General features: G+C 40.8%; 1 protein-coding gene across 2 annotated transcripts; it reads left to right on the top strand.

Moving 5' to 3' along the window:
- LOC102235870 (neuronal PAS domain-containing protein 4-like) lies at positions 1–7,901 on the top strand. Of its 2 annotated transcripts, none has more exons than XM_023327120.1 (9): positions 1–236; positions 1,705–1,868; positions 2,473–2,618; positions 2,703–2,802; positions 3,550–3,805; positions 4,548–4,657; positions 4,758–4,893; positions 4,977–6,181; positions 7,099–7,901. In XM_023327120.1, the coding sequence occupies exons 1-9, from the start codon at positions 136–138 to the stop codon at positions 7,125–7,127; spliced, it is 2,247 nt and encodes a 748-aa protein (XP_023182888.1). In that variant the 5' UTR covers positions 1–135; the 3' UTR covers positions 7,128–7,901. The 2 variants fall into 2 exon arrangements, with proteins under 2 accessions (XP_023182888.1, XP_023182889.1); XM_023327121.1 differs by lacking the exon at positions 1–236 and adding an exon at positions 1,437–1,569.
- Positions 7,902–12,971: the final 5,070 nt, after the last annotated feature.

The following is a 12,971-nucleotide window of genomic DNA, read 5'->3' as shown; positions in this document are numbered from 1 at the left end:
GATGCGAAGAGGCTGCAGGTTTGACCCTCAAACAGCTGTCTGCTTGCATCTGCATGAAAAGTTAAGTTTTTTTTTCCTTTCTAAGGAAGACTAAACATCTTGGATGCGCTGCACCTTCAGGTCTTAATCGCCACAATGGCTCTTTGGTGTAACGCCTGCAAAAGTCCCGTCAGCTCTCCGTGCACATCCCACCATCCGCCCGGAGATCAGCGCCGCTCCGCCTGCAGGAGGTTCAGGTCAGTTCTTCTTTTCTGATCGGTGCTCAAACGGGGGTGCGTGTGCCTCTGGTGGTACAGGTTACATTACAGGTTAATTGAATGCTGCGGTAGTTGATTCTTTAATTGACTGGAACTGAATCATTTAACCAAACGGTGACCTTTTATCACATATTTTCGTGTTACAATCACAAATATAGTTATATTTCAACTTCATCCCCTCAGAACATTGCTGGTTCAGCTCTCATATAACCTTCTTTGACCCGTTTGCTGCGTCTCCCAGCACGTTTTGTGGCAATATAAGCAGGATTTCTTCTGTTTTTCTTCCAACAGTGGCTTTCTTCTTGCCACTCCTACATAAAGATTTATGAATCAAACAAGTAGTAGCTGTCAACAGATTCTTCCACCTGAGCTCTTGGTCTCTGTTGCACCTCTAGAGTGACCATGGGCCTTCTGACTAATGTGTCTCAGTAGGTCTTTTAACCTATCAGTGCTCTAGGGGTCAGATGTGTTAAATTGTGTTTTATTTAGTGGTATCAACGAAAAGGGGGTTGAATATGCAGTTTTTATTGAATGGTTTGTAAAAACCCAACTTCAATCCATTTACTTCTTGTCGTCTAGCAACTGAGTAATTATTCTCTCATTTTTTTGACCAATGTCTTGCAATTCTGTGACTTTTCCTCATATTGAAAATTGTCTCTTTGTAATCAGATGCCATCTTGTTTGTGAGCCAGGAGCATTTAACTCTTATTTTGGTTTGAAAGGCTTCTGCACAGTCTAAGCTGGTTTCTAAATGAAAGAAGAAGAACAAAGAGGTGAAATAATTGGAACAATTTAAATTTCCATTTGCACACCTTCCCAGTTTTCCTGTATGTTTGCTGGTTGGGATTAATGCATTTTATTGTTATGGCATTTTATAGGCTTTTGAGACACAAGGTGGAGATGATGCGCTCAAAACTAATCCAATAATTTATCCCTTTTTTTATTACTAAGCCCTATTTATAAACTGAATTTAATATTAATATCTGATCAGGAGTTTGATTGTGATCATGCTTGGATACAGAGTGATCTCACTCTCCTTTTGTGGCACTTTCTGTGTGGTGTGACGTGGGGTGCTCCCGCTCCAAGGACGCCCACTGTATAAGGCAATGAAGGGAGAACGAGGAGTCCGGCCGCCCCTCCTTCTCTGTGTGCGTGACGCCCACTCCCGGAGCCCCGGCAGCTATAAAAACCCAAGGCTCTGTGAGGATGGACCCAGACAGACTGATCATGCAGACTAAGTGCACGGAGAGCCCTCATCGCTCTACTCAGCCTCTCCTGCCAGCCGTTTCCATAGGAACTCTTCATATTCAAAGTGGGCTGTAGCTCAGACGAGGCCAAATCTGTGTTTTGTTTTGAAGTGAACAGAATGAAACCAGATTAGTTTCTTGACAATTTTTCTAGATTTTTAGGTCACAGCTCTCACACCAGCAATCATGGTCTCCCACAGGTCCACCAAAGGAGCCTCCAAAGCCCGGAGAGACCACATCAACCATGAAATCAGGAATATGCGCTCTCTGCTCCCCATCAGCCAGGAGGACCAGGAGCGCCTGTCGTACCTTCACTCCATGGCTGCCATCTGCACCTACATCCGCAAATCTGTACTCTTCCAGGGTGAGTTCTTCAAACTTATCTCAAGTTAAATTTACCCTGTTACTTTTACTTGTGTAACTTTGGGGAGAAAAAAGGTACTTTTAGGAGTATTTTTACTACGCTGTACTTTTTACTTGTTCTTGAGTGAGTTTATTAAGTATTGATGCTCTTACTTGAGGGAAATTTCTGAACGAGTAACTTCACTGAAGGAAAAACAAGCTTGTTTTGACAACAAAAGTCACCAGACACACACCTGCAGTTTTTGATAAAAGTTTAATACTTTTTTTAATGAAAGAAATTAATTTGTAAAAACGTTTCTTTTGCTGGATGTTGTTATTTTGTAATTCTGTTATTTATATGAATGGAGTACATGGAGTACTCAGTACTTTAGTAACCAAATAAGTTTTTACTTTTTACTTTTACTTGATTCGAAATGATGTAGTGCTACTCTTAATTCAGCATATTTTCTTCAACACCACATTTAGATTCACACTGCCTTACAGAGAGGATTATGAAGCTCAGTTTAAAAGTGTTATATGAACAACATCAAAAACATGGCAGCTGTGACAATCTGCAGAGACAGAGGTGGTGAAACAATGACTGAACTCGTCCTCTCATGCTGCAGGGCTCCCGGCTGGGGAACAGTCCCAGAGCGCTCTGCAGTACGAGGCCTTCCTGGACGCTCTGCACGGATTCGTCCTCGTCACCACCGCTCAAGGCAGACTGGTTTATGTGTCGGAAAATGTGGCTGAATACCTCGGCCTGTCTATGGTGAGCGTTCAAGCCCCACATTTTTACTGTTTTGCTTCTTTATAGACTTTGATCTGTTAATGTAACCATGTGTTGCTTTTCCAGGTAGATGTTCTACAAGGAGACACAATCTATGACTTAGTGGAACAATCTGATGTGGATATTATTCGCTCCAACCTCAACATGGAAAGCAACTTATTTTCAGGTAACAATAAATTCCTTTAGTTATAGGTTGAAGCTTAAAAGTAAACCAAATTCTTCTGCAATCAGACTATACTGTCCACATTTATTGGGAACCCTGACTAAGATGAATATATCTTGTTTTGCAGCAATTCTAAAGAAAAGACATTCATTTTGAGTAAAGTTTTTGCACAAATAGAAGTAAAAAATGTGTAGTTGTAGAGCCAGAAAACCCAAACATGACCAACTTCAGTTTATAACTTCACCAGATTTTCTTATTTGACAAGACTTCAAATAAAACTCCAATAAGTTCTCAGGGCCTTTGGAAGAGAGACAGGCACACATCAGCTCACCTGGAGTGTTTTTCTGTTGAAATGCTTAATCTCAAGTCTCCTCTGATGGAAACCAAGTGCCAGATTAAATCTCAGTACAGAGCTTTGTTGAGCAGAAAACGCTGTTTTTCTGCCTGGCATGTAAGCAGTGTCTAGCGGTTGTTATGGAGACTTGTTTACGCTGCAGTGAGCGTTGGAGATTTCCTTCACCTTTCCTGCAACCCCAACAAGATAAATGCCAGTTCTGGTTCTGCCTTGTGGCTAATATGGGCCTTTGTTTAATATCTTATTTATAAGCAACAGAAATTCATGGATTATTAATTGAAAGTTCCTAGAAACTCCAGTCAACCTAAAGAAGTAAACTGTGGGTGCTTTTATTGTGGTTGTAAAGTTTCAGCATTTATAAAGACTACATTTCCATTTTGCTTTATTCTTCTCAGAGAGGAGCTTCGTGTGTTGCATGCTGGCCTCCAAAGCCTTTAAGCTCCAGTTTGGAAGTTGCTGCTCCATGCTGGTCAGAGGAGGCTTCCAGTTCTTCCCTCAGCCCTCGTCTGCAGCCGCGCCCACCGTCCAGCCTTTGTTTGTGGCCCTCTGCACCCCCACGGTGAATCGCCTGACCGGAGCCGACTCTCACTTCTGCCACAGCTTCAGCAGCACCCACAGGCTGGACATGAGCTTCACTCAGCTCTCAGACAGGTAAACACAAACTCCACAGCTTAGGCTACGTTCACACAGCAGGTCTTCATGCGTTATTCTGATTTTTTTTGCTGAAATATAATTTTTTTTACATGGTCAGGGAGCTAAGTAAACCCGGCCGCAGTCAGACTTATGCGAACGGTTTTTGTCTCCTAACGTTGAGATCACACAGCATTGCACTGTTTACAGACGTAATATTACATGGAGTTGTTTATGGATCGATTTTTATAGTTTATTCAGCAATGGAGCCGACAGTATCATCACAAGGTCATAAGAAAATTAAAGAATCCAATAAAAACAAAACACAATTAATAGCAATGGCTTTTGTGGAGTATTGACTGTAATTACTGTATGGATGTTTGTGTGTTTGTTTTGATGTAATCAGAGCCAGGAGTAGCCAAAATAATTTTCAGCCATTGTTTGCATCCATATTTAGCACCTCTTCCTTTTTCTGGTGCAAAATTACAACACATTTCCCACATCAGTGACATAAAAGCCAGATAATCGGCAAGACCGTTCAGACTGAAGACACTTTGAGAACACATTTGGACATGGCATAAATCAGATTTTTTGGGAGAAAAGATCGGAATTGGGCTGTTCAAACTGCGGTGAAAAAGCCATTTGTAGGTCAGTTTTGGACAAAGCAGTGGATTTACATCACATTTTCCTGTTGTGTTTTCATATCCTTAGGCAAGGATCGCCATCTGTGGTTTCTGATTGTTATTTATTTTTACTTTTTTAGTGTTTTATACTATTTGGGGTATTCAAGGGAGGAAATGATCAACCGATCATGGTACAGCCTCTTGCATCCTGAAGATCTGCCATTGGCTGCAACTTCTCATAAAAGTTTAAGTAAGTATTTTTTTATATTTTTAAGGCTAGCGGCCAGGTTTTTATTGGTGAATAACTTGTTTCTATCCTTTATAATAAGCGTAATTGCCTTTTTCTCCAGTGCAGGCAGAAGAGGGCTTCCAGGTAGAGATGATCCTGAGGCTCCAGAGCACAGATCTGTCATGGACCTGGATCTATATCCGAGCTAACAAGGACCCAGAGTGCCAGAGCATCAGCTGCATTAACTACATCATCAGGTGTGATGAGGCTCTCAGGCAACCCCGAACTGACAGCGTTTCACTTTTAAAAGTCTCTTAACACATCTTTTTTAATCTCACAGCGAAACTGAGGCCAAATTTCTGCAGAAGAAAATCAGCAGTGCTGCCTTCAAGCCACCGTCTGTGCCAAATTACCTCTACTTTGCTCCAGAGGTGCCTCAGAGTCGGAGCGTCAGCGCTAAATGTTTTAAAAGGCGGAGGATGTGTGGCAGCCAAAGTGAGGAACTTGGAACCAGAACAAGAACGGAGTCTGAGGAAGACATTTACTGTGCGTTTTGCCCGTCCTCCCAGGGTAACGGCTCCCCGATTCCCCTGGGTGAGAGCCCCGTGCTGTTCACCCCTCCCTACAGTCCAGCCTCGTCCAGCTCCACTCTGCAGCCGGAGGAGCTGAACTCTGACCTCCTGATGGATGTTCATGCATGTGAAGATCAGCTGCCAACCTCTCCTGACGCCTCTCCCTCTTACTACTCCTACCAGGACACGAGACTCGCTTGTCTCCAATCACCTGCTGACTCTTTACTCACGACCTCTGACCAAGTCTTTGAACACAGAGACTTTGACCTGTTCACCGGCAGCTCCCCGCATTCCTCCTCGTCCTCTTCTTCATCTCCAAACTATGACTTCCAGGCTTGTCCGGCTGACGCTCGATTGGTGCCAGACTGTTTCTTCATGTCGGAAACATGCGAGGGCCAAGGGGAGAGCGCGTCCCTGCATCCGGACGACTTCAACCTTCTGGACGATCCACAAGGGGGCAGTCTGGTTCAGCTTCATCAGGTGCCCCAACAAGAACTTCTCATCCATTCCAGCATTCTGACTCCCACCCAGTCTCCGGTGACTGCAGAGCCGGACCTCTATGACGAGAGGGAGCAGGCGGCCATCAGCATCCTGGCCCAGCAGATCTCCTCTCTTGCCAGCACCTTCAATCTGCACCGCAGCCTGAATCCTCTACAAAACGCGACGCCGGCAGCCAACACTGACTGGCTCCAAGGCTCCCCTATTCCTTCAGCCCTTCTCCCAAAGCAGGAGCAGGTTTATGATGACTGCACATTAGACAGCATCCTCAAAGACTTGAACGTGGTCTCTAGGAAAAGTAGTCCGTCCAGTCCTGACGTTGTTTCCTGCAGCTACCAGCAGGGCCTCGTTTCAGGGGAGCCGGTCAGCTCAGGTGGCTTCACCATATATCCCTTCAATGTGCAGCTGGGAAACCAAGGCAGAAACACTGGGTTGCATCAACTCAACCACTACATGCAGAGGAGCCTCCAGCAAGGTAAGCTTTCCTAAAGCATACAATATTTTGCTGAGAAGAAAAATATTTACCCCCTTACAGATTTCTATTTTGTCAAATCAAATAGATTTTCCAAATTACCATTTTGAGGTGATGACTTAATTTATTAAGGGAAAAAAAATATCCAAAACAACCTGACCTTACATGGAAACATTGCTGCCCCTTAAACCAAAAAAATGGCTGTGGAGAAACTTTGAATCACTCTGTATTGTGAATTGATAGCTGTGTTTCAACTACAAATGTGGGAAAAACTTTGTCAATATTCCACTAATGTAAAAAAAAAAAAAACACAATTATGCAACTGCTGTGTTCCCATTAAATAAGAAACACATTTAAAATCAAATGTGAATAAGTTTGTTCACACAATAAGTCATTAAAAACACTGCGTCATCATCCGCCTTCCACTTCCTGTCGTCTTCTTTATCTTTTCCGCCAGTAGTAACATCCGGTGATTGATCACACTTTTTTATGCAAATAAACTGTTTCCATTGAACTCATTAAAGCCTTCCAGAAATAATTTTGACAGACCAACAATTCCTGGTTCACCACTATTCCATGTTTTCTCCATTTTTGGCTCTCATAAAGCCTTATAAAAAAATGTCTGCAACATTTTCCGCACCAGGCCTACATTATATTGTCTGAATTATTTCTTGATTGTACAGGTCCAGCAGTGAAACCGAACCAAAACAATGCTTTTTCACATAAAGTCTGTCTGGTTTAGATTTTATCGTAATAAACAAAATTATCATGTGATGTTTACCAATGTCTGATATTAAAATTCAGATAATATGAAACATCTAGGTGCGACAAAAAAGCAAAAAAGATCTGTAAGAGGGTAAATATCAGCTATCTATATCCAGAACTAATTTCCACTCTCTGTACTGTTTGTCTCCCTGCAGATGGACTTGCTGAGGAAAACTTGTACTAAAATAAGTCTGTGACTTACTGTGCTAACACCCGTATGACATATTGTCAGGGCAACCCTCCTACGACAGATTCAAAGAGAAAAATGGACGTCAGCGCTTAGACGCTGTTTACTTTAACAAAATAAGCCGAGATGAATTGTCCTGTTCTGTCAGCTCTGTCGTAACTCCTCCAAGCACTGCTGTCGGGTGTGTTTTATGTTTTGCTGATGTCTTTTATTCTTAGAAAAAGTAAAGGTACTTTGTAATAATACTACTGACAGGAGTTACACACTGAAATCGAGGTGTATTTTTCATTTAATACTAAGTGACCACAGTTTACTATTAAGCACTTTATCAAAGTCACCGACTGAAGAATTTCATAACAGAGGAGATAAAATCTGGTACCTTGATTTAACCAGGATAAGCTTTAAGACATTAATCATTCCTTATAGTAAAGAACCAGCTATTGTTACTTTCCAGGTGCCTTAAAACTGGTTATAAAGATGTAGTTTGTTAGACTGATGTTTGCCGATTTGATGCAAAAGTGACTTAATGTTGTCATGCTGTCAAGGATACAGGTAAACCAGCAGCAGCAGAACAGATATAATGATTGTAAATGCAGCTTCTACCTCAGTGGAAAAGCTCGACACATTCCAAGTTTGTATTTATTCTGTTTTACCTTCTTCTATTTATCTACAGTTTAATGTTTATTCTGTGTATATCTTTTTTCTCCCATGATACTGGATCCCTGTATGTTTCTCTGTTCAGAGATATAAATAAATCATATGGAAAACACATTGATATTTTTTCTCTCTATTGTTTTCATGAAATTTAATCAATAAACCTTGTAAAACATGATGAAATCTAACATTTAACTTCAAAACAACAGTGCTAATCCAATAGGAATTTTAGCAAGAGTAAAACCAATATGTTCACAAAAAAGCTTCAGTTGGTAGAACTTTTGTGGCTAAGAAATCCCGACTTACACACAATTAACAAGAAAACAATAAAAGTGTTCACTGTGAGTTATGTAAAAATATTCATCCTCCTTTAATCCTTCCTTTGGTCTCTGCTGATTCCTGTGGGAGCAGCACATGTTGTCTCTCCAGCTGTTAAAGTCTGCAGTAGGTTCACCAACGAGTTTTTAACTTTTATTTATGTTCAGTTTTATGCTGGTGGGTTTGTCAGAAAAACAATGAAGCAGCAAAACAAAAGCTGGGGAGAAATTATCTGAGTTTTTTGGATTTACATGAGTAGTTTTTTTAACACTCATCATCAGCATGAACTGTCTTTTAATAGGTTATTCAAAGAACAATTTCAGCGTTAACTGATGACACAACTACAATAATTTTCCAAAACAAGTATTGAGTGCACAAGCTTTAATTTATCATGGATTTTCTCAATTTCATGCAGGCTCAAATATACACATGATACACTCAGAATAATATTTGAATGAATGTCTCTTAGGAAGCTGCACCTCAACCAAACTATTTTTTTAAATCACTAGCAAGTTTCTGGCAATTCTGGCTGAACATTTGACCAATGATTTTAGCAGACTTGGCAGCAGTGAATCTTTATTTATGTTTATTTAGATTGGATAGGTCAGGGCCATGCAAAGGTTTAATGCTAATAATGAAGTGGCTGATATGAAGTTGAATATTAATTCTTCATTATGTTCATTCACGTTGCATAATGAGGCTATACTACTAGCAGCAAAACAGGAATACAAAATGATGCTACTGCCAACATGCATAATATTGTGCACTATATTCTTTGGTTACAAAACCACAAGCTGATGCCTCCAAACGTTTTTGTTCACGGTCACAAAGTAGCTCCATCTTTGTTTTTTCTGACCACAAACAAAGACCACAAGAAAATGAAAGAAAGACTTAAGGAGACAATATTTAGATAATGAAATCTGGAAATAAAATAACTTTTTCTCACTTTTCTTCTTCCATAATTATCCAGTCCCAGAAATGTCAAATTCTAGTCTTCTTTTTTAGACTGTGAGGAAACCCAGAACGCTTTCTCTGGATAGACAGGATCGGATTGGTATGGCTCCTCCGTCTCGGATAGATTTTTACATCTTCTAGCTGGTCACATAAACTGTTCACAGAGAGATCAATCCAAGGTTGACCACATCTGGAAAAATCAATGCATGCCTGGATGAATATTTAGATAAGTGACCCGACTGAACGCTGAGGCGAGTGATAGATTGCTGCAGGCTGCAATGAGATGCAGCACCACAGGAACACCTGGTTCATATGCATGAATGCAGAGCAAAAAGCCTCGTAGACGTGCTGAAGGTCAAAACCACCACCAGATGGCGCAATAGCTCCAACTGGCTCTCGGTCAGACACTACATGACAATAACATAATTCAAACGAGGCTGAAATGAAGCACATTCTGTGTTTGTGTGTGTGTGTGTGTGTGTGTGTCCGTTCATAGGAAGGAGTCCAGATGCCTATAGTTATCCATGGAGACCTAATTAGAAGTGATGTCTCTTGAAGGGTACAATGGCATATAAAGTTCCTAACAAGTTCCCACATCTGCTGTGTTTCAGTCTTCCTGCTTCTGTCAGCGTTACCTGCAACAATAATGATTTCCCACAGGCACAGTTTCACTGAGGTTGTGTCCACACCAAGCGAAAAAAAAAAGAAGAAATAAAGTCACCTTTGCATTCCAGTGACCCTCAATTCAGCCTTTCTTAACAGAGTTTGGCTGTATTACACTGTATATCAGAAACCGCAGGCTGATGGTTTAATGGATTGCTCAGTTACATATGAGGCCCTCTTATCTCGCTTATGTTAAAGTGGGCTGATGTGAGATTGTGGTAACAACCCAACATCTCACAAGAGAGGAGACGCATGAGAAAATGAAAGCGTTTGGGTCCTGCTGTGATTCATATCTGGGATCTGAAAGTGGTGTTGAGGTTGCACAGCTGACAAAAGAGAAACAGAGGAAAAACTGTCATCTGCCCTACTTCAATAGCCCCTAAAATGCTTTCTGAGGTGGATAGCTGGAGGGCGGATGCTGAGAGAAAAGTGCATCAGCGCAGCTCAGACTGAAAAGCTCACAAGTGAGATTCTTTCCAGGGTTTTAACAACTTTTAGTAGGCTAAATTTATGACTTTCTAGGATTAATTTGGACCAAGGGTTGGAATATATACATAAAGTTTTATTCAGTAATTCAATTCACACTGCAAAAATGCTAAATCTTTTTGCAAATACTTATACTTACTGTAGTTTCTAGTGCAAATATCTTTACACATTTAAAATGAGACAAAACTAACTTCCATGTAAATTTGCAGCAAGATATAGGAGCTTGTTTTAAGTCAATAATTATTTTATACTGATGATAAAATACTGGTGCCATTAGCAGATTATATCACTTACTGTATAACAAGACATTTTCCTCATGTTATAAGCAAAATAATCTGCTAATGAAAATAGGATTTTTCCATTAATATTAAAGAATTATTAACTTAAAACAAACTCCTATGTCTTGCTGAAAAGTTACTTACAAATTAGTTTTGTCATATTTCACGTGTTTTGTGATATTTTCACTGGAAACTAAGCCCAAAATAGTTAGTAAGATTTTATGTTTTTGCAGTTCAACATGTATTATATTGCTCCATTAGCATTACACATAGTGACATGTTACATGACTATGTATCTGTGAATGTCTCTACAGCTTACACTAATCAAGAATCTTCATGTCCATTGTACTGTGCAGTATACACACTCTTTACTTAGCCGGCACTCCTCTTGCATGAATAGCTGCATCAGATAAGCTGCATCAGAGGTATAAAGGAAGTTCAGGTTTCTATAATATCAGGCTGGTGTCTTTCATCTTTCTCTTTGCAACAGTCCAGATATTCTCTGTGAGGTTTAGGCCAGGTAGCTAATCATGCACAGTGATAGCACTGTCATTGAAGAAGGTATGGGTAGTCAAGAATGGCTTAATACAACGAATGTGACAGTCCTGAATACTTCTGTATGGGAGGCTTATGATGCACTGACTTCTGCTGCAGTCTAGGTTCAACTAATGTTTTTTTTATACCCTGGGTTAAGACCTAAAATTGGGCTGACTAAATTTAAGGATGCTTAGGACCCTGCAGGAACCCTGTTTTCTTCCTTTCTGCCCTCGACAAGCAGCACGGTTTTCATATCTCACCCTCACCAGCGACCTCCTTACAAATGATTACCTCATTTACTCGCAAAGAAAAAAAAAAGGACTCTCCAAATTGAAACTGCTTGATTTCATACAACAGAGCCTCAGGTGGCGCCGCCGCAGCTTCGTTTATTTAGCGCCTTTATGCTTTCATTGTTGCCGCAGCCTGGCATGAGGCCTCCTCTGAAAGCTTATCTTAGGGTGTGCATTTATTTTCAGATTGATGAATACGTGGATGAAACCCATTCAGCTAAGGATGTGATTTGTCTCCTGTGGTCTGGGATTGTTTGGCAGATGGAAACTGCTTCACAGTCTGATAGCAGTCAAGGTCACAGGAAGGATGACCCGGGCAGCGTTTGCATGTTAACCCCAACCTTGCGTCTGATTCCTTGTGTTGTATGAGAGAATCCTCCACAGTGTGTGAACTGTTTTCTCTCGGTCTCTGCATGAAAACAGCCTGCTATCGCTCTGCTTGCGTCACATTTCCATGTGCACAGCCTCGCTGTTGCTCCAGTTTTCAAGGGAGACACATCACCTTATGGTGGTGGTTCAGTCTGCACGCTCTGACACTGTAATTGGGTTAAACAAAAAGCCCCCAAAATAGACTGCAGCCTGCTCCTCCAGTTGCTTTGCCTGAAAACACAGCTCTGATTCAGCACTGGATCCAAGACACAAGCCTCAACACATCCAGATGATATTCACAAGAGAAAGGCCAGCCATCCAGGGAGGAGAATACAAATGGCAGCCATACAGAGCAGCCTTCTTGCATATGAATGTTTGATTTATTTTGATGCCGGTCTATCGTTGGGAGTACTTATGGCAAAGCACCTGTCCTCCCATGAGATGTAAGCATCCCCACAGTGGAAAGACTTCATAAACATGTTATCTTTTGTTAGAAGAAATTATTGTTCACCGAGTCAAGAATGCATGCCAAGATGTTGTATTGTGCATTACAACAATCCCAAGCAGGGTTTCATGGGTTTACGCTTAACTTCTTTGTTGTGCAGAACCAACAGTCCTGGGTTTTAGTGAGAGAACATCTCCGAGAGTATTGTTTATTTACTTCCACACACTCAACCTCCAGCATTCAAAGAATGGGTGCTCATGCTTGTGTGTTATTCTCTGCAGTATCCAGTTAGATTTTCCAGACTCTCGCTAATGTGAGTATTTAAAGAAAGTCCTGAAAATGGAGACAGCTGCTGGTTGTTCTTTAAGTATGCACCATTCATACATACCAAGCACGTATATAGGACATGCATCATTAACATGTTCATCGCTCCGATTCTGCAAAACCCTGAGGGTCAACACAAGTAAACAAGAAGGAGTGTTTCTAATGCAGCGCTCAGGGGATTGGAAATGTATTCAGAAAGTTGATTAATTATGTGAGATGTAATTAGGACTTTAAAATAGGTAAATTAATTCATCAATTATTGGAATAAAAGAAAAAAATGGTTTTCAAAAGGAAAGCAAGCAAGGCATACAATAAAATTAGCATCAATACATACTGCTAAAAAGTTTCGGAGCGGCAAACTTGTCAAAAATGTAACATCATATAACAGGGTGTTTATTAAAATATCCAAATCTAATTTTCAGAGAGAATCAAAGGTTCAAAACAATTCTTGAAGGGCAAAAGGAGTCAACCTGACTCACTGGCAGAAATATAAAATTATATTGTTGTTTCTATGGAAGCACTG

The sequence above is a fragment of the Xiphophorus maculatus genome, chromosome 22 (genome assembly GCF_002775205.1).
Source record: "Xiphophorus maculatus strain JP 163 A chromosome 22, X_maculatus-5.0-male, whole genome shotgun sequence".
Classification (NCBI taxonomy): domain Eukaryota; kingdom Metazoa; phylum Chordata; class Actinopteri; order Cyprinodontiformes; family Poeciliidae; genus Xiphophorus; species Xiphophorus maculatus.
The sequence above is the reverse complement of the archived record's forward strand: the minus strand, read 5'-3'. Positions and strand labels throughout refer to the sequence as shown.

Excerpts from the sequence above, each read along its gene's own strand:
- LOC102235870 (XM_023327120.1), top strand. The coding sequence starts at position 136 with ATGGCTCTTTGGTGTAACGCCTGCAAAAGTCCCGTCAGCTCTCCGTGC. Across the intron at positions 2,803-3,549 it reads GGAAAGCAACTTATTTTCAG|AGAGGAGCTTCGTGTGTTGC; the intron begins GTAACAATAAAT and ends TATTCTTCTCAG. Across the intron at positions 3,806-4,547 it reads TTCACTCAGCTCTCAGACAG|TGTTTTATACTATTTGGGGT; the intron begins GTAAACACAAAC and ends TTACTTTTTTAG.